This window comes from Balaenoptera physalus (assembly GCF_965194825.1).
Source record: "Balaenoptera physalus genome assembly, chromosome: 6".
In the NCBI taxonomy this organism is placed as follows: Eukaryota; Metazoa; Chordata; class Mammalia; order Artiodactyla; family Balaenopteridae; genus Balaenoptera; species Balaenoptera physalus.
The window spans coordinates 106,142,098-106,167,513 of NC_138885.1; the positions used below are offsets into that span (position 1 = coordinate 106,142,098).

Consider the following 25,416-nt stretch of genomic DNA (forward strand, 5'->3'; position numbering starts at 1 on the left):
TACAGACAATAAACAAATAAAATCTATGTATGTTCTAGGGCTGCTGTAACCAAACAAACTGGCTAGCTTAAAACAACAAAAGTTTATTTTCTCTCAGTTCTGGAGTTTAGAAGCTCAGAATGAAGGTCTTAACAGGGTTGGTTCTATCTAAGGACTTTTGAGGGAGAATCCATTCCATGGCCCTCTCCTAGCTTGTGGTGACAGCTGGCAATCCTTGGTGTTCCTTGGCTTGTAGATGCATCACTCCAGTCTCTGCCTCATCTTCAGTTGGAGTTCTGTGTGACTGTGTCCAAATTGACCTCTTCTTATATGGACATCAGTCATATTGGATTAGCTCCCGCCCCTTTGTGAACTCATCTTAAATTGATTACTTCTGCAAGGACCCTATTTCCAAATAAGGTCACATTCTGAGGCTCTGGAAAGAACTTGAATTTGGGGGGGAACACTGTTCAACTCATGACAGCACTATAGAGAAAACTTAAAACAGGATAGTGGGATGGTGAATGCTGGGGTTGTGATGGGCTTGTGATTTTATGTAGAGGATCAAGGAAGCCTTGTTGCTTGGTTATCATTTGGACAGAGAATTGAGGAAAGTGGAAGATAGAGCCTGGTGAATATCTCTGGGGAAAGCTTTGCAGACAAGAGGGAGCATTGCCCAGGAGCATCAGGGAAACCAGTGTGGCTGGAGGAAAGAAGCGGAGGTGAGATCAGAGAGGTATCTGGGGCACGTATCACATAGGGCCTCCTAGACCTTCTGCTTTTACTCTGAGTGAAATGGGAAACCACTAAAGAGTTCTAAGTAGAGGATGATCTGATTTAAAAGGCACTCTGGCTGCCGTGATGAGAATGGGCAAGGTTGAAGTAGGCAGATGAGTTAGAAGGCTACTGCAGTGATCCAAGTGAGAGAGGTAGTGATGGAGGTAGCGAGAAGGGGTCAGACTCTTGATATATTTTGAAAGTAGACTTGGCAGGTTTTGCTGGCAGTTTGAAAATAGGATGTGAGAGAAGGAAACAAGTCAAGGGTGACTGTTAAGTTTTTGGGCCTGAGCAACTGGAAGGAATTGGCATTTACTGAGACGGGAAAGACATACTAAGTTGGTTATATAGGTCTTGACTTCAGGAAAAAGTCCTGGGTTATAAATATAAATCTGGGAGAAGTCATCATAAGATGGTCTATAAAGACATGAGAATGGGTGAGATCCTTAAGTGGGGGAAAGGTGTGGGATCTAGGGCACAGGTGGAAGGGGTAACTTAGATAGATGCACACACAGATAGTTCATCCAAGCCAATAGGAAGGATGCAAAGTATGGGTATAGAAGCAGGTGGGTTGACCAGTTTGAGGAAGAATTCATGGAAGAGGCTGGCATGACCTGAGCCATAAAAGGCTGGATAGGAAAGGGCCCAGAGAAAGGTATCCCAAGTGAGGCAACAGCCAAAGTGATGGGGTGTCCTAGTGCTATGAGTGCTAATAGGACTTTCTCCAGAAATAAGGGATTTTTGTTACTGCTGTTATTTTGTCTCTTGACTTTACTGTTGATGAGCATTTCTGACCACTTTGTACCATTTCTAAGTTTCTTCTAATTTTCTAATCACTTTCTAATCCAGTTGTTTCATATCTGTCTTTTTCTTTCCATCCTAAAAAACACTACTCTAATTTAGGCTTTCATTATTTTACCATTGGACAGTTATAGCATCCTATATTAATTACCCTCAAAGTTCTTCTTGTTCAGCTCATCCCATATGTTGGTACAGATTTAGCTTCTTATAGCACAGATCTGATTATGGGTCAACCCTTCTTAGTCACTCTCTGTTTCTTTGAAATTAGTCCCCCAGCCAAGACTTTGCACAACCTTGTCCCATCCCACCGTTCTAGACCCATATTTCTACAGGTCCCCTCTGTGCACCCTGTACTCAAACCAAACTGTACTCCTGCTAATACTCTTGGCTTTCCGGCTCTTCTGTATGTTTGCTCGTGATATTCTTCCACAAAGAATGTCCTCTTTTTTCTCACCCCCAGATTTCCCCTAAAGAGATTCTTGAGGTTTAAGAGCCAGTGTATGCTGGGTTACTAATGCCCAGTAGTAGTTTTATTGTAATATGATTCATTATCAAAGATGCTGCTGCTGGTCTGCCATCAGTGGGACAAATAAAACCTCTATTTTTCTTTTTATGCTTTCTGAGTACTGCCGGCTAGTAGTAATTTTTTTGTTTCCATCACTGTCTTTAATAATAACGATTTGAATTTTTGAATTACAACAGAACTAATCCTCAGGTTCTCTGGATTGATTTATAAATCTTAGCCTCATCGAAGAATAAGTAGAGAAAAATAACATCTCTGTATTTTGAGCTCTAGAATATTATACAACTTTCTTCACAAAATCAGAAAAAGATTAAAAAAATGAAAGAAAAAAAGTGAGGGGTCCTTAAGGAAAGGTACAATATAAACACAGTATATCATTATTTACCAATTTTTAAGAAGATTTACTACATGGAATATGGTTTGAAAATTTCTGGTGCTTGATATTTCCATTTAAGAATGAGTCAAATTCTTGAGGCCTTGTAAACCACTGTGCGCTGCCTCCCCTCCTCCGTCATCCACAAAAGCACATTCAGCTGGTGGCCGCCTGCTTCTCCCCTTGCTGAGGAGTCTAGTCTGACTCATCACTCACTGCATCTCTTCAGCTGATACATGAATTTCAGTTCCATTCAGTTACCAACTTGTAATTGGATCCCATTGCCAGATTGGTCTGTTCCAGAGCATCTTCTCTTGGCTGCACTGTTTCTATGGCTGCTTGGTTCCTTCTGCCAACTTCCTGTATTAGTTTGATGACGTCCACTCAGGGATGAAGCTAGACAGATACTGTACAATTACTACAGCACTATTAGTACAGTATTACTACAGTACTACTGTCATCTTGCGTTCTGCCTCCCTCCTACCACTCATCTAGAATGGGATCAAGTCTAGACAGTTAAGTTCTGAATTCTTCTGTATCACTTTAGTATTTAGTAAATTATCATATTTTAGTGTGCTTCACCAAGTTTTAGAATTTGTTTTAGGACCTTAGAAAATTATGGAAAAAGAAAAAAAGAAAATTATGGAGGTGCTCTTTCTCTGCCCTCTCCACTCCCTACTCCCAACCTCAACGCATACTGCCAAGCATGTAGCATGTACATTACGTAAATGAGCTAAAAAAATCACTTCCTCATTTGATGAAAAGAACTTCCTTTAGTTTCTTTCTTATGTTAGCATCATGTCCCAGTTTTGCACTACTTTAAGTGCACTCCTTTGTGGAAATGGAGGAATTAGTTAGACTAAAGAGTGGATGTTCTTTGTTCTTTAGTTAACTGCTATATGCCCTGTAAATATGAACTAATAACCTTCAGGTTTTATGGGACGTGTTCAGTGGGTCTTTGATAGTTAAATTGAGTGTTTTTAGTAAAAAAATTAGAAGACCATAGAATGCCATGAAACCCACCCATTGGTCAGCAAACTTAAAAATTTCCAGCTGACTTGGGAACAGGTCTGGTCTTAACACCCAAGTTATTTAAGATGAGAAATATTATTCATCCAGAATGAAAAAGACTTGTCATAATGTTCCCTACATAAACTTGTCTTGAAGCCATTGGGCTGAACCAGATGCCACTTCTTTAGTTTCTCATTAGCTTACACTATCACCTTTTTTTCTAGAGTGAGCTAAGACCAGGAGACCTTCAAAATCTTTCTTCCTGTGGCTACACAGTAGGACTCCAAAAATAAAACAAGAGAGATCTCATAGTCTGCAGGATTGGAGTCTTAACAATAAAGGTTTTGCATTTACTCTGCTCCTGTGCCTGGGGTTTTAATTTAACACATCAATGAAAAGTTAGCATTTAAAAAGGGGGGAAAACACCCAGCAGGACTTATTATTAGTGCAGTTTGTAAGAAATGACTGCATTTAATGAGAAGATCGTTAAGCATGGAAAAAATGGGCTGTGACTAAACTTATGGAGCTTAAACGTTGAGGTTTTAATTGAGTTTTTTAGTTATTGGTAAGAAAAATAATAATAATAATTAAAACAACTAGGGCTGTATCTGTACTGTTGAAGCGGTCGGCGCTTTATATACCTTCGTACAACATCCTGTGCTACTGATCGTGCATACTACTACTGCTGTGGTATTCTCTGTCATATCTACTGACTTCTTCTGTTCTTAAAAGGCGGGCAGGCAACTTCTGCCTGCTAGATGAGGAAGTCTGGGGCAAAGAATCTAGCACAAAAGTTTCTAAAAGGGGGAAGGGTGGGGCAGAGGCAAAGTGTAGGACAGAGCTGTGTCTACTCCACCTGCTTAAAAATAAGACAACAATTGAATGTCAGTTTCAGGTTCATAAAGCTTATACTTTTTCCCTAGTTCTCAGTTTCTTTTGTTGCCACCAGTGATTTATTTTTCCCCAGTAAGCAGATTTCATTAAAGACTGCAAAACTAAAAACGGGGGTAACACCCGACCAAGGAGCACAGACATTCAGGACAAATTCTTGGGATCTTAGGTCCAAACTCTTTTGGAAGTGGAAGCAGAAAGGGTAGTTAAGAAATAAATCAGCGTAAAATGTCTTTTAGAGGAAAAATATTTAGGATACCTTTTTTTTGTACTTACATTTTCAGAAGTGCATTTGCTCCTGAAAGGACATGAATACCATGGGAAGGGTTCAGTCACTTCTAGTTACTCAGGTTTATCAACATGGCCAACACAATTGTGTGGAACCTTTTGGCTGTGTTTCACCATAAACCTGAAGGAAAGGGAAGTGTATGTAGCTCACCCTTCCCCTGTGTGTACCAGGTCTAGGGGGAGGACTGGGGCAGGTCCAGCCCCTGCGGGTTGCATTTTCCAGGCTCCCACAGCTACTAGCTTCCTACTGGGTTCAGGCAGTGTGAGAGATGGGTGGGAAGTAAGGAAGGAGGGAGAAGCCAGGATATTTCTCTTTTTCCTTTACCGAGTAGGGCAGCAGCTCCAAGTCCTCCATGGTTTTGGCTCCCATAGGACAGGCCCCTGAGCTTTAGTTATACCCCCTCTCATTTCTTTTCTGCTCTGTTCTTTTTTCCTCCACAGTGTCAGGGGTGCTAGGAGCTTCTTGCTGTTCCTAATCTCTGGGTTACAGCACCCATTCTCAGTTGGCTTAATAGTTCTTTATCACCTGTGTAACAGTTGACTGCATTAAATTTCCTGGTTAAATATTTAGTGATTTCTGTTCTTCTGGTTAGACCCTGGCCAATAATACACAAAGCCTCTAACCACAATGGCCAATTTATATCCTATAGTAAAGAGACACAAGGAAGCTTCTTTATGACAGATTTCTGTTTCTGTAACCTGTACTAAAACACAGACTTGTTTTCTTACCAGGCAGGTGTTTCCTGTTAAGTTTTTGCTTTAGAACAGTGATTGTAATTTACATGTGGATTTAATTGGTGGCAGACTGGACTACTTGCTTAGATTTTTATTTGCTGCTGATAGATGTTATTCCTTTTAATTCTCTTAATGACTGACCTGATCATATACTTATTTGATTTAAATGCTTGATCTTTATTGTCACCTTATTTTGTTTTATAAAGATGCCATTGACTATGTAAACTGTTCGACATTTAAAAATGATTTAACTGCTGACATCTGCAAAATGTGCACCTCTTCAATAAGTAAAATTCTCATAAGGCATTGATTGAGATCATGAGAAGAATTAAACTGGGAAACATCCTGAATGATGCCTGGGCTCAGCAAAATCATTTGAGATGGTTTTCCAGTCCTTTATATATAATGTGTGACAGTTGAATGAACCTACGGCTCTTTTGGCTCTGTACAATGGAGGAAAAAAACCCACAATAAATGACTTCCTTTCACTTTGTTGGAAACAACTTTGCAGAGAACAGAGGGAGTAAGTAAATGTAAAGTCAGAGGCCAACAAGCACATGGCCCCAGATGTTTGTGACTGCAGCAAGAAGGGAGATGACTCATTTTGTAGGACTTTGGAAGGTGTTGAATGTTTTCTCTAAAGAGATTAAACAAGGAAACACTGCCATTTTCCTCTTACATAACACTTCTGAATCTTGATGACATTTCAATATAACATTAAAGTATTACTGTGTTGACTCATTTTATGTATCGACAATCTGTACTCCTGTCAGATGCTGGGTTAATATATAATGTCCCTATTATAAACCTCAAAATCCAGAACAGAAACTTTTGAAATCCAGCCTAAGCATCTTGTTTTTGAAAACTTCTTGAGATAAATGGCAGCCTTTGCCTGACCTGGTATCCTAAGATGAATGGCCTTTCCAATGGCCATTTTTTATTTTATCTGCTAATGAGTATTACTGAGCCTCTGGCTAATTCTGCAAAGCATTTTGGTGAATTATAATTAGGGCTGTGATTTACTGAGTATGAACACTGACAGGCCATTCCTTAGCCCTGTAATTGACATAGAAGCAGAGAAAAGCGTCCTGATGATCGGCATTTCCTGTATGAGGAGTAGGGGGAAAGGGGGAGTCAAAGCAGATTATTTTTTCAGCCATTTCTGCGTTTTACTTTTATTAAAAATGGCAGGGAAATGCCACCAAAGTGTGGATGAGAGGTCCCTTATCCACATCCCATTCTGATATTCAGTATATTAAAGCATCATCCATCACATCTATTCACTGGTGTGAAATGATTCATTATAGTCAGTGAACCACAAAGTAGTCTAGGTAGAGGGACAGAATTCAGAATTATGGGCCAGACGCACAGGCCATGTAACTGAGTATTCCTAGAAGGGCAAAATCTGGTTCTGTGTATTCACTGGATTTGTTAGAAGTTTGGATATGTTTATCTAGTACCTGCATTCCTGAACCTTCTGGAGGAAAGAACAGAACAGTCTAACATGTAAATAAGAAAACTAAATCCAGATAGGCCTGCAAATACATAAGGACTTCATTCTTAAATGGAAACTTGGTATTGAGACTCCTACTTCTTTTCTTTGTATCTTTTCTTTTCCATACTGTTATTGCACATGGATTATTGGCTTTACACTTGCTTTATTTTAGTTTCTTTTGAATATTTTTTTCTATAAGATGGCAACTGTGTGTGTGTGTGTATGTGTATGTGTATGTATTCCATCATATTTCAAGATAAAAATGGGTCTGGAAGCTGTGTTTTTTGCAAAGCAATTCAGCAGTCTCTTGTTTCATGGGTTCCTGGGTGTAAGGACACCCTAAGTTTCAGTCCTTAATCTTTTGTGCTCATTATACTCTTTTCCTTGCAGAATTTATATAATAATTATACATAATATTATTTATGTAATACTTTATAACACAGTAGACAATTCTCCTCTTCAAATAATTTCTTCTCTCAGTATCCGTGTTGCCTTACCCTCCTTTTTCCTGTCTCCTTGACCATTCCTTCTTGGCCTCCTTTGTCAGCTCCCTTTCCTCTGTACAACCTCTAAACGCTGCAGTTCCTAAAAGGCTTGTTCTTGAACCCTTTTTTTCCTACACTTTCTCTATCCTGCCACAGGCCCCTTGCACACATTGTTCGTCCTCCTTGGAACTCCCTTTCCTTCCACCTCTCCTGTCTAATTGTTCCTCCTCCTTTTTCTTCTCTACTCCTGTGCATGGACTCCATGTGCTGGACTGTGCGCTTTTCTCCAGATACACCCTGTGCTTTCCCACCTCTCTTCTTTTTTTTTTTTTAATTTATTTATTTTACTTACTTATTTTTGGCTGTGTTGAGTCTTCGTTGCTTCGTGCGGGCTTTCTCTAGTTACAGTGAGCGGGGGCTACTCTTCTTTGTGGTGCGCGGGCTTCTCACTGTGGTGGCTTCTCTTATTGCGGAGCCTAATCTCTAGGTGCACAGGCTTCAGTAGTTGTGGCGCACGGGCTTAGTTGCTCCGTGGCACGTGGGATCTTCCCGGACCAGAGCTCGAACCCGTGTCCCCTGCATTGGTAGGCGGATTCTCAACCACTGTGCCACCAGGGAAGCCCCCACCTCTCTTCTTTATACTTTTTGCTCACTCTGTTTTTTGCTGTCTGATAGCCAAATTCTGTTTTTCGTTGCCCAGCAAAAATGCCGTGTTAATTCATGAAGCTTTCTTATAATCACCAAAGATTTTTTTAAATTCAGACTAGTTGATATATTTCTGTACCATAAATAGCCCTCTTCACATTTACCTCCTGTTACTATTTTTGTGTATATGTATTTTATCCTCTGTTAGACTGTAAACTTCCCAAGGGTAAGGATCTTATCTTCAACTTAATTGTATCTCCTATAGAATGTAGCATAGCATTTTATACGTAGCAGTTACACAGTAAATATGTACTAGGCTAAATTAAAATAATCACTAAATCAAGCAAAGAGAAATATTTACGTTATAGCTTGCTGAGATTCCTTATTCACATTTCAAAAGAAATGAGAAACTTGGCATCTCCGGGATTACTGCCCTTGGCTTGTAAAGGCTCTTATTTGTGCACAGATATGAAACGCTGAGTGAACTTCATATCAGACTGTCTGAGAAGGCAGGCTGCTTGAGTGGTATAGGAAATATCAAACATTTCTGTTACTTCGCCTTTCCAGGCTAAAAAAAGGGAGATAGCTTCTGTTGCTTTGAGCTTCTTGTTGATGGTTTTCTGCTCTGCTTACTAATCAGGGTTCTGTTATTTACCTTGTTTAAAAAGACCCATCCAAACATTCCTTCTCTCCTTTGAATTGTAGTTGGATATTAATTCACTGCTGCAGGATACATTGGTAAAGATTTCTGAAATTGCAGGGAAGTGTTTCTTTAATCCCTCAAGTTGGTTAAGTACTTTATTGTAATAGAGATCATAATCTCCTAGTTGGTAGAAAAGATGAAATGGTTACTGGGGATATTTTCTCTTGCTGCAAAATTATTATATTAGGAAATACTTTGTCCAGTTTTTTAATCCTTTTCACATGCTGCAGGATCCTTAGGAAATAAGTTGATGGCACCTCATTTCATGTCTTTCATAAGGCATTGAACAATGCTCAGGTCACTGTGATTCAGTTAGTGGCCTTGAGCCTTTATAGGCAAGCCTTGAAAGTAGTTTTCATTAGTACTGCACGCACACACATTCATAACTATGAGAATGCTTGGATGAGGCCACGACGATGGCAGACCTGCAATCTTACAATGTCTTGACCATTCAGCACAAATTGCTGAACAGCCAGCTAGCAAGCAGTTTCAGGGGACAAGTGAGTGAGCCTTTAGGCCATGACTGTGCACATCTCCTTGGTTTGTTCTTCCACACAGATCGTAAGTGTCCATTTTGATCTGCTCAGCAACTTAAGATCCCTGATGACTTTATGCTTTTATTTTCCTCTGCTTTTTTTTTATGAAGAATGTTTGTTTTTTTGTTTATGAGGTGGTCTCAAGTTGCAACCCACCTTGGAAACTATAACATTATTAACGCATTTCCTCTTCCTGTAGCATTTATGATGTTGCCTGCTGACCATTATTGTTAAGTATTCATGGCTTTGTAGAGTGCTGAGTAACTTAGAGACTATTCAGATTCAGCTAAGGGCAGAAGATATGTAGCAATGATTTTCCATTCTAAAAGGATTTTATGAAATTAAGATGAGAGCTGGTCTTTTCTAATTTGACCTGTGATTGGAAGAAGATGGAGTGTCCCTGGCTCATTATTTTTCATTGTGTGATACTGTTTGACATTTTATCCTGAGTGGAATTAGGGGAGGGGATAGAAGATCTATTTTCTATGACTGTATCAGGAAAGGCAGTTTTGAAATACCCAAATGACCCCTGAATTGTGGGGGGGAAAATAAAAAGCAGCAACAGCTTAGTGTTTGAAATTCCAAAAGGAACATTTAGCTATAATCCTAAGCATTTTAGAAATTTTATTTCTTGTCAGATGTCAATAAGTATTATGCAGACTTTCTAAATGTAGACTTTTGAAGTCAGCGTTTTGCATCTCCTCTTTCCTTCCCATCCACCCCCTTACAAGAAAAATGGCTTTTGTGCATATGGACCACGAGGCTTTTGATCCATAACACATACTTACAAGCACACGAGAGCATGCATTCTCTCTAACAAGCATCACTCAAACCAAGGAAAATAAATTTATTGTCTTATGTTCTAGCAAGTCACCAGTTAATAAATCACATTGAGCAGTTTTTGGATACTAACGAAACACTGTATTTTATGAAGAGCATGGACTGTATCAGAGTCTTCCGGGAAGAAGCCATTCAGGTAATGCTCTCCTGTGTCCTCTTCCTAACCAGTTGGTCACCATCACAGGGGAGCGACACACAGCACCCCACGAATAAGCGTGGGCTTTGGAAATGATCATCCTTACTGTGAAGAGCAGCGTATGCCAAGGAAGTAGAAATGACTAACTCATTTTGCTATTGGTGTCATTTCTGAGGAGGAATAAAGATGTGTGGGTGAGTGGGATCTTTTATCCCCGGGAGTTAGCTTTTTATTACACTCTGTAGCCCTGGCTTTATGATTTCTATTTAGGGAGCCAATGAAATTTCTATTGTATTGTATTCTATTTGACTAGCTATTTTAGGGAAATGGATGGAAAAAATATAGTTGTGTAATTATTGAGAAGGATTTGATGAAGACAGAAGTAGGGATCTGAATGCCAGGAAGAAAAGAACACTGAAAATTAATAACTCAGCACTCCTGTCCCACCTTTTGTGGGGTTTTCTGTTTGTTTTAGTAGGAATATTAGAAAACGCATCTAAAAATCTTCCAAATTATTTCTAGGCTTTTATACATAAACTCGAGACGAGAGTGAGCAAGTTGAAATTAGAAAGTACATTTTTAAAGTAGGCACGGTTGTAGTGTACATTAGTTCTTATGTGGGTGCTTATGACATATTTGCTGAGTAAATGAACAAATTACTTCTTGAATTGTTTAGGTAGTTACAAAGAATGATAAGAAAATGAGAAAATTGTTCAAATTAGAATGGGCTAAAAGATTCAGAAGTAGATAATCCAAATGCCCTACAGATAAAAAACCAAAATTTTGGCAAAGTAGAGTCAGTATAAGACTAAGGATGACTCAGTCAGGTGGAGAAAGAGTTGCTTAGATGAAAAGGTAGTGAAAATGGTTTTTTAGCGCCCCTACCCCATGCCCCCCCCCCCCCCCGCCCCGCAGGCTGGATGGAATGTCTGATAACACTTCTGTGCACTGTTGCCACCACATGTCCTTTAGAGTACCAGGTCATTGGATTCCAAAAAAGAGAGAGAGAGAGAAGGAGATGGAGGAGGATCCAAAGAGACTTTAGAGACATATCAATCTTAATGACCTTTTTAAACTAAAAATGTAAAAAGAAAGAAAAAGGAAGTAAGTTGGGAAAATGTGACTGGTTATTTGCTCCTGTTATTAATTTTTGTGAATATTTTAATGTCTCTATATTTTAGATATTGCATACTGAAATATTTATAGATGAGCTCATGTGATTGAAATTTGCTTCAAAACAATCCAAGGGTTGTGGGAGAAGGTGAGGGTATAGATGAAACAAGATTGGCCGACTTAACAGTTATAGAAGCTGGATGATGGGTACACAAGCATCCCACTAAATTACTCTGTCTTTGTTTGACTTTGTCTATATTAAAACTTAAAAAACAAAGTACCAGGCCACCAAAGAAACTGTGTGGCTATGGAAATTTCTGTGCCTTTAACAGATGGAAAGATTTCTGGCTCCCAGCAAATGAAGGTGAAATTTGAAATGCCAGTTTCCCATTTACCAAAGAAGAACATTTTGTACATTTTTAATAAATATGGTGGATTCTTGTATATGTACTGCTTTGGTCTGGGGATGAATTACATTTCTGTATGAGCTCTGACCTGCCACCTCCTCTACCTCCACATGCTACCACAGTTTTCAGAAGAGCAGCACTTTAACAGTTTCCTGAAAGCCCTTCGAGAGAAAGTGGAAGTTAAACAATTAAATCATTTCTGGGAAATTGTCATCCAGGGTAAGGTGTCATTTGTCTTTTTATCCAAATACTTATGCTATTTTTTTCTAAGTATAAACTCTAAATATAAATTATATTGTGTGATGTGTTATGTGAGGACCTGATAACTTTCCATGTGGATTTTTCCACGTGGATTTGGGAAACGCTCAGGATTCAGTGAACTAAAAATTTTGCTTAATAAGCATAAATACAAAGTGATAAATAATAAGTAAACATATAAGTCCCATCTTAAACTCGTTGTGCAGCGTGACGCTTTCAGAGATTACGCCTTTCTGTTTGATGAGTGAAGAAGCCGTGCGGGCAGACATTGCCCCCTTTCCCCGACTCTTAGACCTGTCAGCCCTGCTGGGTCCACAGCACTTTCACTGACCTCCCCCACACTTTCCCCTCCTCTGCCTTTCATTGCCGTGCTCTTTGGCTTTCCATATCAGCTGACCAGCATCTTCATGCACCAAAGCCATTCAGTTCCTCACTTACTCACAGTGACCAATGCAAATTCATCGTAGAAAGAGGGCAAACCTTTCAATTTTAGGCTTGATGTTTGATTTCCGTCATGTCCTTTACCCATTTTCTTTAACCTGACTTGATTTTCTTTCAGAACCACAATATAAGATATTACCTATTAAAAGTACATATTATGAAAACAATGATGTTGCAAAGTATGAAACTTTGTACTTGAAGTAGAGCCCCCCAAATTAGTTTCAACCTGTCTTTCTATGCAAATTCTGTATAAAAGGAGTTGCATTCCTATCTATCCAGCTTCTAACAGGCAGCTTTTCATCACTCAGGCAACCATTTCTCTGACAGTTAATTTTTCAGCCCTTTAATTTCTACACTGGGGAGCAAAAGCTATTAGAATAGGTGGTGAGTGGGGCTTATTCAAATCGCTTTTGTGTCTCTGCTGCCAACCCAATAGATGAAAGAGATTGGTTTTGGTATTTATTGGATACCTCTAGCATATTGCTTGCTGAGAAGAAACTTGCAGGACACACACAAGATACATATTTTCTAAGAGCCTATAACCTATTGAGAGAATACACATGACCTGTGCCATTTCTAGGTGCAAATGGATGTTAAATGCATGTGCTTTTCTGAAAGCGTTTCATGCATCAGCCATTTGAGGCAGAAGAAAATCTTAGGAAGAAGAGAAAACTAAAGGGCAAATTTTCTATCCTTGATTTGCTCTCACTGAGCTAAACTCGATGTACTGTGCTAAATGATAGACAAGGCCATTCATTGTAAGAGCATGTTTCCTCCTGACCTTAGCTCTCTTGCCATTCCATCAATAGCCGGTAACACTACTAGAAGTCAAAATGTCTGCAGATTCCCATATTTGGTACCTCTTGGGTTTGGACCAAAGTATAGTTGTTCAATTTTCATTTATTTACTGAGCTCCTGCTATGTACTACATTGAGGGGAATAAAAAGATGAATAAAGCATAGTCCCTGCCCTAGAGAAAGGTATAATCTGTTAGGAGGGATAAAATATGTACAAATAGTTATACAGGATACAATATGATGAGAGCCATTTCAAAGGGATAAACAAACTGATCTGAGAATTCTAAAGGGGAGAGTCAATCAAGAAAGACTGCACACAGCCGGTAGCATTTGCGATGTGCCCTTCATTTTATATAAGCAAAAATAGGAGAAAGGTAATGTAAGATGGGAGGAGCAATGTGAGTTGACTGCCTTTAATAAAGCTTTATATTTCTTATAGAGAAGAGCACCTTTATAGTTCTAAAAATCTCCAGTGCAAAGATGGGAGGAGGTGTGGTGGAAAGGAAGGTGGGATTGGGATTGATTCTTTGTACTTGAATTTTACTCTGTGTATTACTTTCTAGATGGAATTACTCTGATCACCAAAGATGAAGCTTCTGGAAGCTCTGTTACTGCTGAGGAAGCCAAAAAGGTATTGAGGGGTAGCTCCCTGTCTTTAGATGAATTATTGCAGTGGATATTATTTTCTTGATGCCCATTCTTCCTTTTTTGTTTTTTAAATTTCATTCATTCATTCATTCATTCATTCATTTATTTATTTATTTATTTATTTATTTATTTATTTATTTATGGCTGTGTTGGGTCTTCGTTGCCACGTGCAGGCTTTCTCTAGTTGCAGCGAGCAGGGGCTACACTTCGTTGCAGAGCACGGGCTCTAGGTGTGTGGGCTTCAGTAGCTGTGGCTCGTGGGCTCTAGAGCACAGGCTCAGTAGTTGTGGTACACGGGCTTAGTTGCTCCACAGCATGTGGGATTTTCCCAGACCAGGGCTCAAACCTGTGTCCCCTGCATTGGTAGGCGGATTCTTAACCACTGCGCCACCAGGGAAGTCCCGATACCCATTATTTCTTGAAGAAGTAAAATTCTAAGGGTAACTAGATTAGTGTTTCTAGAACTCAGTACCTCTAGAGTTCCTGGTCCGTAGTATACACCACGCTTAGCCTAGACCCTGGTTAAGGCTAGGAAATCTATCCAGCCCAGTGATTCCCACCCAGGCCACCCATTAGTCACCTGGGGAGCTATTTAAAAAGAAAAAATACTGATGACAGGCACCTCTCTCTCTCCCCTGAGGTTCTGTTGGTCTGAGATGGGTTTTGGGCATGATTTTGAGTTTTTAAAGCCCCTCAGATGATTGTGATGTGCAACAAGGTAGAACAATAGTGGTATTCTAACATATAAGGCATATCTAGGTCTTTACAGTAGAACACCCCATGTATGCAGACCCCATGAACTTCACATTGACACAAATGGTCAATATGCTTGGTGTCTTCCTGCTTGATGTACGAGCATTGAATCTGATTTCAGTTATGAGTCAAAAACATATAGCTATTTAACTCAGCAGTCTTTCATTATACCTCAGATTTGTGATGAAAGTTTAATGAAATTAAATTGAGTAGCTCAAAAGTATATGGTTCGTAACATTCAGTGTCATTTATAGTCACTGGTTGACCCAGCCCTGCTAGTACCACACCTGGCAGCTGTCAGTTATGTGCTAAGCCTGTGCTGTTTCCTAGGCACTGTGCTCGATGATAAGACAGCACCCCGCCCTCTAGAAACTCAAACAGCCAGTTACAAGGTAGTAGAAGGAAAAACTGGAGACTCAAAAATGAACTACTAAGCTAAGGGAGAGCTTGGTCTGGGACTGGTGGGTAGTAATCTAAGGAAATGGCAGAAACAAGGCTGGAGATGTTCATCTACGGCTAAATTCAGGCCAGGTTTTAAATACCTTGAATTTTCAGCTTAATAAATGCACTTGGCAAAAACCATAATATTGTTTGGCAGAGAAGTTAGAGTATACAAGAGTTTTTATTAAGCACTTTGCCTGGCAAAAGTACTTTGTTAAAGAACAGATATGGCCCCTGCTTTCAGGAAGTAAGATCCCAGAATTTAAAAAGCATCCTCCATGTTGTCTTCTTAGATAAGCTGCCCACGGCCCTGGATCCTGGGATAGGAAGAGCCTGGGCGAACAGAGGCCAAGCCCTCTGCACTGTTAACCACAGTCCCCACGAGAGTTACGTCCAGTGAGGCATACGTAGTAGATGAATATTTATGAAGTACGATTACGCAGAGGCCTTTTTTGCCTAATTTTAAACTTCATAATAAGCATCAGTTAATGAAGGTTTCCAGATACTTGAGGTGCTCAAGTAGGAGCAGCCATTTTCAGAGGAAGGATGTAAGGAATTCTGCCTCCTCGCCACTACCAGGTTGGGATTAGAAGGCCACATGGACTGCTATATAAGAGTAAAAAACATCACTCGTCTTGTTAAATGTCTTTTGGCTAGATGGGCTGATGTTAGGGCTTAGTTAAAGTGAAGCTATCCATCCTCATGCTTCAAGGGGAAATAATTGAATTTTTAAACCTATATAAGCTCAATAAAACAATCACGTTAAAAAGGATTTAAGAAAAAAAAAGCATACTCCAAGATGCTGATTATTGTCTCAGAAGGGGTTCTATGGTGTCTGTACCCCCTTCTGCCACAGTCACGACTGAGTACCTTGGGCTTCAGAGTGCCACTTAACTGGTTCTATTTCTATTTGTTATTTTATACAATGGCATGATAATCTTTCCCCGTTGAACTAGGATGCATCATTCAGGACTCTTCAGAGAGACAGAACCAATAGAATGCGTGTGTGTGTGTGGTGTGTGTGTGTGTGTGTGTGTGTGTGTGTGTGTGTGTGTGTGTGTGTGTGTGTGGTGGGGACTGATTTATTTTAAGGAATTGGCTCACACAATTGTTGGGGCTGGCAAATCTGAAATTTGTAGAGCAGGCCAGCAAGTTGGAAATTCAGGCAGGATTTCTCTATTACAGTCCAGAGGCAGAATTCCTTCAACTGATTGGATGAGGCCTACCAGCATTACCAAGGGTAACCTTCTTTACTTAAAGTCAGCTGATTGTAAATTTTAGTCGCATTTACAAAATACCTTCACAGAAACCTCTAGACTAGTGTTTGACACAGCAGCTGGTCACCATAGTGTAGCCAAGTTGACACATAAAATCACATAGTGTGAAAGCTTATCAATCAGTTTTTGCTAAACAGGTAAAATAAGTCAAGGCAAATAATTTTAGTCATTGCATTAAAAAAAAAAACAAAACCTATCATCCAGGTGAGAGTTGAGTACACATTACAGTTTTGGGAGGAAGAGGAAAGCACTGACCTAAAAAAGGTAGTCTTTCCTCCCAGCAGTACCTCTTAACCAAAGGTGTCACAGCTAAGTGACTCCAGAAAATTAGACAAGAAAGAAATCTAGGAAGGGATAGTGTGCTGCTTGCAAATGTCTGGGGTTTAGTCTTTGTTGCAAATGCAGTATCATCTTTGGAATATAAGGGCACAGAGCCTGCATCAGGAATTTTAATGTCTGGTAATAAAGCTGCAGAGAGGAGTTTCAGTTAAGACTAGATATGGGCTGGTGTCCTTACATGATTCTAATATCAACAGAACTGATTTCAGTTGGTTGCAGTTTAAGACAACTCTGAAAACATCACCATGTTTGAATAGGAAGAAAACATGGTAAACACAGCAGAGTGGAGCCCATTGTCGTGATTCACCCTCAGCGCACACTCTGTCGTGTCTGACTTGCACTTATGCTTTTGTGTCTGCTTCAGTATCACATGAACCCTTCATTTTTTTTTTCAGAATGAAAACTTAACCCTTTATATTAAAAATATTTTTAAATGGCACCTGTTGATTTTTGGAGAGAAATGTGGAAGGGAAAGTGTACATACAGATGATAATGGGGAGAATTAGTGAGATTCTGGCTCAAGGAAGTTGATTCCTTGTGGTTTTAATAGGAGAGACATGCTTCAGCTTTTTCTCTTAGGTAAGTTATGGAAGTGTAATCACTTTTGGCCGTACACTAAAATATTCATTTACATTTTCTTCAAAGCAAGTGTTTTTATTTATTTATTTAAATTTATTTATTTTTTGTTTTTTGTTTTTTTGGCTGCGTTGGGTCTTCGTTGCTGCACACGGGCTTTCTCTAGTTGAGGCGAGTGGGGGCTACTCTTCATTGCGGTACGTGGGCTTCTCACTGCGGTGGCTTCTCTTGTTACGGAGCACAGGCTCTAGGCACGTGGGCTTCAGTAGTTGTGGCACGTGGGCTCAGTAGTTGTGGCTCGTGGGCTCTAGAGCACAGGCTCAGTAGCTGTGGTGCACGGGCTTAGCTGGTCCTCGACATGTGTGATCTTCCTGGACCAGGGCTCGAACCCGTGTCCCCTGCCTTGGCAAGCGTATTCTTAACCACTGCGCCACCAGGGAAGTCCCAAAGCAAGTGTTAAGTTTGGCCACTTACCAAATAATCATTTAAGGAAACTTGGCTGTAATCAGAGATTGGAGATAATCAGAGATTGGAGAACAATCCTCATAGTCCATTAAAATTCTTTCAAGATATTTACCGTAAGTTATTTAAAGTTAGCAACTGTCACATTATTGCTATTAAATGTTGATGATTTGAAAGGAAATAATTATTCAGGATGTCCATTTTAAATGAAAATTAAATCATAACTTTACACTTGTACCTCTTAAGGAGAGCTGTTTCCCTCCAGTGTATTCTAGAAATATGTGGATTTTATGATTCTTTGAGAAATATAGGTATGTCAGAGTTGCTGCAGAAATAGAAAGTTCTTTCATGACATAAGCTTAGACAGTCACTTTTCTTTTCAATAACTGATACCTCTATTTCATTTCGAAGCCTAGAAATAAATATTACCCCCTTTTTCATTCATGTTTATTGTCATTATAACCTGTGAATTCTTTCATTTAACTTTTTCTGTTTCTATTGTTAGACATGCCATTTTATTGTTAGACATGCCATGTTTGATAAGGTCTTTTATATATTTTTTTGCTCCAGCTTTATTTTGTTTATTTATATTTATTGAGTTAACACTGGTCTGTAACATGATGTAAATTTCTGTGCACAACATTATATTTCGACTTCTGTATACACTGCAGCATGCTTACCACCAAAAGTTTAGTTTTCATTCATCCCCATACAGTTGACCCCCTCTGCCCATTTCGCCCTCCCCTCATGCCTTCCCTTCTGGTAACCACCACTCTATTCTCTGTATCTGTGTGTTTGTTTTTGTTTAGTTCAGTTTGTTCATTTATTTTGTTTTGTTTTTGTTTTATATTCCACATGAATGAAATCATACACTATTTGTCTTTCTCTCTCTGACTTATTTCCCTTCGCATAATACTCTCAAGGTCCATCATTCAAAAAGATATATACACTTCTTTGTTCACCGCAGCATTATTTACAATAACCAAGATATGGAAAAAACCTAAGTGCCCATCGATGATGATGAATGGATAAAGATGTGGTATACATAGTCAATGGAATACTCCTTAGCCATAAAAAGATGGAAATCCTGCCATTTGCGACAACATGGATGGGCCTCGTTGTGCACCCTTCCTCCGTCAGCTCATTCACAGGGCATGGCTCTGTGGTGGGTAGGAGGGGTGCCTGTTTATCCTGGCACGTTCCAGGAGCATCTGGGAACCACAGTCAGTGAGAGACCTGGACTTGTGAAAGGTCGAGATAAGCTGATTCTTCATTTGAAGTTTATCTTCTTTATTAAAAAAAAAGTTTCTTTTAACTTTTTCCTACTAACCTGTGTTAGGGTTAGAACAGTGGTTCTCAGCCAAGAGTGATTTTGTTCCCCAGGAGACATTGCCACTGTCCAGAGATTCTGGGTGGTTGCAGCAGGCGGCGTGCTACTGCCTCCTAGTGGGTGCAGGGCCCCACAGCAAAGGGTGCTGCTGCTGAGACGCCCTGGGCCAAAAGAATTTAAACCAGTCAGAGCCTTCACTAAGGCGGAGGATGCTGGCTTAAGCTGTGTAGAACTTTATTCAGCTGGAAGGAATCCTAATGATCTCCTAGCTGAGTTTTTATTTCTTAAAACTGAAAGCTTAACAAGAAAGCCTAATAGATAAAACAGAGAAAGGTGATGCTTCTCACTTGATGGGCAGCGGGAGTGGCAAATTGGGGTTACCCATGCCCACGGGACTTGGAAGAACCCTCAGGACCTCAAGGAACAGAACCTGAAAAATACTGATCTAGTCCAAACTCCTTATTTTATATATGAAGAAACTTAGGGCTGAGACGTAAAATGATGTGTCTGAGATCTCATAGTAAGTCACTGGCCAGGAATCCAGTTATTGGACTGACCCCCAGTCCTCCATTCTTTTTACTCCATATTAAGAGCACAGAGGGGAAAGAGGATTTCTTCCCATGGCTTCGGAATATTGTTTCTCACGGGATTCCAGGATGCTGAGCTATGTCTAAACAATCATTTGATACAAAATCTATGGGGGAGAAAGCATCATTTTAGCACTTGTTTTCCTTATAGCTGCCTAATCTAGCCTTCTTTTTTGTTTTGACATTTATTGATTTTTTTCCATCATAGCGTCACAGATGCTCAAAGCTTAGTGATCTGGTCATTTTCTAGATGCAGTCTAGAGATGTGAAGTTGACTTTCTCAGTGTCTCACAACAAGTTCATGGCTAGCTGAACTGCCTAGAGCCCAGACCCTGGACTCGTACTATAGTCGTCTCCAAGCCTCCGCCTTAGAATGCCACCAGCCGCATGTACATAAAGAAAAGAAGCTCATGCTCCCTCTTTCAAAAGAGATCTCCAAAACCTTGTGAAGGATTATAAGATAAAATTTAAGAATCATTTCTTGAGAACAATTTTCTCTAACTGCTGGCCGCTGTTGGACCCCATGACCTTTTTCTTTGCTCTTTTCCACTTTCCTTTTCTGCCTTAAATCTCTAGTGTAATTGTTCTGTATGTTAGGATGAGAAAAGTGATAATTAAAATATCACAGTGTTACCTTATATTTGTTTAGAGCTTGATACTTTTAAGATACAATTAAAAATTTTTTTTGAGGTGGAACATACAGTAAATGCACAAATCTTAAATGTGTACACTGATAAATTCTTACATGCTCATATATCTGAGTACCCACCACCCAGATCAAAATAAAGAGCATTTCCAACACCTCAGAAGGCTCCCTGATGACATCTGTCACTTGAGAGTCATTTTGCCTGTCTTAACCTTCACATAATTGGGATCATGCCTTTTATGATTCATCCATGATGTTAAAATTGTTCATTCTTTATTATAGCTAGGTAGTATTCACTTTTATGGCTGTACCACAATTTATTCATCCATTCTCCTAATGATGGACATTTGATTGTTTCCAAACTTCGGGAATTGTGAATAAAAATGCTGTGGGTATTCTTATACCTAATACCTTATACCTACCTAATTTGGTAGACATGTATTGGGTGTATTCCTAGGAATTGGAACATAAAATCTACAGTACCACAGAGCATTTTTGTATACTTTATTTTACCTGAGAAGCAATACAACCCCATGAAATAGATAGGGTCAGTAGTAGTATTCCCATCTTATTTTTGAGGAAGACTAGTTATAGAGAGGCCAGGTGGCTTGCCCAGGGTTACTGAGGAATGGGCAGTGCTTAGGTTATGGTTCTTTCCTCCACACTAGTTTGCAGGATTTCTCTGCTGCACTGAATTGCCTTTATAGCATGAAAATAACATTAATGAAACCTAAGTGTGTGTCATTTTAGACAAAATACATGCCAACAGATTTTCATTCTTCCTGATGCTTTTGTGTATCTGGATTATGGGTGATTCTTTGGAATCACCTGATGGTGTTGGAATAAGCCCGGTGGAGGCCATGTGTTTTCAATTTGGGGATTGGTAAGGGTCTGAGGACAAGCTGATTTTTAGTTTTTAGTCTTATGGAGGAATAGGACTGGAAGCTTCTACATAGAGGTTATTGATGCAGTTTCTCTGCTTGTGGCCAGGATTGTATTTCGGTGTACCTGAGAAGTAGTAGTTTATCCGTTTCATAAAGATCTCCAAGTAAGGAGGTTCTTTCTTGGTAACCCCAAGTAAATGATGGTGGTTTGAGGATGGAGGACTGTGTCACACAACTGTTCTTTCTGTTTATTCTCTGGTTTTTCAGCATATTGCAGAGAGAAAGAACATAAGAAAAGTCAAGAGTTGACTTGTGCCCCTTTCAGCTGCGTTCAGAGAACCTGTTGCTTTTATTGAGAAAACAGGCCAGTCCTTATCTCTAGCCTCCCTGTCACTGTACAGCCTGGAAATTACTTGTAGTTAAAAACTCTGATGGTAAGGAGTGATATGTGTAAGGGATCAGCCTCGCCTGGGGCTTTGGGGAGGATAATGGATGGCAGCCCAGCTTTTAGCTTTAATTTGCTTGAGCAGAAATGTGAAGCAGATCTGTCAGGAAATCAGTTGCAGATGTTTAGCACTTGATGGAAATGGAAGTTTGTTTGCTGCCGTGCCTTTCTTCCTAGGAGCTTGGCCTCATCTCAGACACATGCCATTTGTGTTTAATTGTATATACCATGGTCATACTGTGCAGACAGTCCTATCTTCATTTATCCTGTAATTGCAGTGTTAAAGGGGCTTTTGCAGGTGAGGAGGGAATGGGAATTAGAGCTTTTAGAGGCTGTGTGCCAAAAAACATTAGGAATTTTCTAGATTCATCCATAAACACCTACCATGTGTCAGGTTTCTAAGGGATGATAAAAGATATAGTGGACTACAGAAACACTGAAACAATGGAGCTTGTGTTTGAAGGTGCCGGTCGTCTGTAGCCCCCCAGAGGCGTATGGTAGGACACAGCTCTACCTTTTATTCACTCCTCACCGGCTGGATCAGTCTTTGTCCTTTGCGCTGGTATTCTTGCTGCAGGGAAAACCATGTGGAGGTTAATGATCGTGAGTAGGAGAGGAGAGGAGCAAAATAAAAATTTCTTTTTTAATATTGATAATAATTAGAATCATAAGATTAATTTGGGAATCTAAGAGCAGGGTTTAAGCTTTAGATGTAAACCATATGCAAATACAGTATGAATTTCTTATTCATGTATCTCTATGTGGCCCTCAGACATCTTTATTAAAAATCAACCAGAATAAATAGAATTAATGATATGGGTGCCGCGTTACAGTTCTGTTCCAGGCGCACTGCTAGCATTTTCTGTCCCCTAAACCGTAGGTACCCAGCACTGAACACAGCCCGGTTCAGGGTCAACAGAGGGCTGTGGAAAGATTTATAAATGTCCTTAGAAGAAGATAAATTCCTTAATCTCTCAGTCAAAAGTGAAGTTAATGAATGATGAGATGGTTTTGACTGAGGAGGGAAAAGTCCAGGAGGGATGTTGAGTCAAAATCAAACTGTCAGGGACTTCCCTGGCGGCGCAGTGGTTAAGAATCCACCTGCCAATGCAGGGGACACGGGTTCGAGCCCTGGGCCAAGAAGATCCCACAATGCGTGGAGCAACTAAGCCCGTGTGCCACAACTACTGAGCCTGCGCTCTAGAGCCCGCGAGCCACAACTACTGAAGCCCACGCGCCTAGAGCCTGTGCTCCACAACAAAAGAAGCCAGCGCAATGAGAAGCCCGTGCACCGCAACGAAGAGTAGCCCCCATTCGCCGCAGCTAGAGAAAGCCCGCGCGCAGCAACGAAGGCCCAACACAGCCAAAAATAAATTAATTAATTAAAAAAAGAAAAAAAAGAAAAAACCTGTCATGGCCATGTCCAAGGTGCTAACAAGGCCTATTTATAGATCTCAGGTTTCCGAGGCCTCCATTATGTTCATTGTACCATAGAAATCACAGGGCTATATAGGGAAAGCAGTTCTTGCCATGCTTTCATGTCGAGAAAGTGAGGAAAGTGCGTGTGAGTACACCTTTCCCTCTTGGTTGGAGCTACTACAGGAGCAAGTGGGCCGAAAGGCTCGCTCACCGCCTGCACGTTCCATGCACACGGACCCTGAGGGATGTTTGCCAGGAGCGGCGTGCCTCACCTCCCACCTCCCCTTTTAAAAACACTCACTCCTGCAGCCTTGCCTCTGCCACCATGTTTTGTACTTATGCTACAAGAAGATCCACTCTGGTGTGAGGATGGATAAGTGGTTCATAGAAACTAGCTCTTAGATGCAGTTACCACACACCTTAAAGGATAAGTGTGCCCACTGCTATCTCTTGGAGGGACAGGATGGAGGGCAGGAATGTTCAGATAGTCTTCAAGGGCACTCACTACCCTTTTAAAATCTGAGTTGCATTCCTAGATCCTTGCAAACTTCAATTCAGGGCCCTTGCTTTTCTACCTATCTGCCTTTTAGAAGTGCCAAGTCTAGAACCCTGACGCTAAGCAGAAGTGCACACTAGAAGTTTTCTCAGCCACCTTCCTGTTTGCAAACAGTTTCTAACAGAAACTTAAAGATTGCCAGACAAAGAATTGAACAGTCTCCCAAGCTCACCCATTTTTGTGTTTCACATCTCTAAAAGAAGTCCTTCCTTTTACCTTTTTTGTCCTCAGTGGAATTGAGGAATAGATGGTTATAATCTTTAAGTCCAGACACTTGATTCTTAATGCTCTCTTCAAAAGAGGCAGAGACATACTGGTTTGGGGTGTTTGGTTCTTCTCTGAACCCTCATGAGCCCACATACCCCCTGTGGAAGCAGAAGTGGGAATATCTGCTGTCCTCGGTGCCTGATGTAGGACCCTCCACATGCTCACTGCCTTGGCGAGCCGTGTCGTTTCCTCCCTCTTGTCAAGAACTTTCTCTGTGACTAGTTAGTGGACTATTCAACCTCAAAATTGGTCCTCTCATCCAGAGCCAAATGAAGGAGCGTACGTCAAGATGATGTTTCTTTTGGGCCATTTGCATGCGTTCCTCCATTAAAGGAGGCAAAAACGTCCTTTTGGTATTGTGCCTGACTTCTATTCACAGTTTCTGGCCCCCAAAGAAAATCCAGATGAAGACACAGCAGCTGTATGTGAGGAAGGTGGTGACGTGGATGATTTGGTAAGTACTTTTAATATATAGCAGGTGTTCTAACGCTTCATCAATTTACATTCCCACCAACAGTGCAGGAGGGTTCCCTTTTCACCACACCCTTTCCAGCATTTATTGTTTCTAGATTTTTTGATAATAGCCATTCTGATGGGCGTGAGGTGATACCTCACTGTAGTTTTGATTTGCATTTCTTTAATAATTAATGATGTTGAACATCTTTTCATGCACCTCTTGGCCATCTGTATGTCTTCCTTGGTGAAATGTCTATTTAGGTCTTCCACCCATTTTTTAATTGGAGTGTTTTCTTTTTTGATATTGAGCTCCCTGAGCTGTTTGTATACTTCGTAGATTATCCTTTGTCTGTTGTTTCACTTGTAAATATTTTCTCCTATTCTGAGAGTTGTCCTTTTGTCTTGTTTATGGTTTCCTTTGCTGTGCAAAAGCTTTTAAGTTTAATTAAGTCCCATTTGTTTATTTTTGTTTTTATTTCCGTTACTGTAGGAGGTGGGTCAAAAAGGATCTTGCTGTGGTTTATGTCAAAGAGTGTTTCTCCTATGTTTCCCTTTAAGAGTTTTATAGTGTCTGGTCTTACATTTAGGTCTTTAATCCATTTAGAGTTTATTTTTGTGTATGGTGTTAGGGAGTGTTCTAATTTCATTTTTTTACATGTAGCTGTCCAGTTTTCCCAGCACCACTTATTGAAGAAGCTGTCTTTTCTCCGTTGTATGTTCTTGCCTCCTTTGTTGTAAATTAGGTGATCATATGTGCGTGGGTTTATCTCTGGGCTTTCTACCCTGTACCATTGATCTATATTTCTGTTTTTGTGCCAGTACCATACTGTCTTGATTACTGTAACTTTGTGGTATAGTTTGAAGTCGGGGAGCCTGATTCCTCCAACTTCGTTTTTCTTTCTCAAGATTACTTTGGCTATTCGGGGTCTTTTGTGTTTCCATACGAATTGTAAAATTTTTTGTTCTAATGCTGTGAAGAATGCCATTAGTAGTTTGATAGGGATTACATTGAATCTGTAGAGTGCTTTGGGTAGTATAGTCATTTTCACAATATTGATTCTTCCAGTCCAAGAACATGGTATATTTCTCCATCTGT

The 25,416-nt window shown here is 40.1% G+C and overlaps 1 protein-coding gene across 3 annotated transcripts in view; it reads left to right on the forward strand.

Moving 5' to 3' along the window:
* Window positions 1-25,416, forward strand: part of XRCC5 (X-ray repair cross complementing 5) — a 97,636-nt gene that overhangs the window by 68,251 nt on the left and 3,969 nt on the right. Inside the window, exons 17-20 of one of the 3 annotated variants that reach the window (XM_082467472.1) lie at window positions 10,109-10,218; window positions 11,861-11,957; window positions 13,798-13,865; window positions 24,244-24,318. In XM_082467472.1, the coding sequence (XP_082323598.1) occupies window positions 10,109-10,218; window positions 11,861-11,957; window positions 13,798-13,865; window positions 24,244-24,318 (350 nt within the window). Of the gene's footprint in view, window positions 1-10,108; window positions 10,219-10,250; window positions 11,088-11,860; window positions 11,958-13,797; window positions 13,866-24,243; window positions 24,319-25,416 lie in introns of those variants that run through there. The other 2 variants (XR_014265322.1, XM_082467473.1) reach the window with 2 other exon arrangements.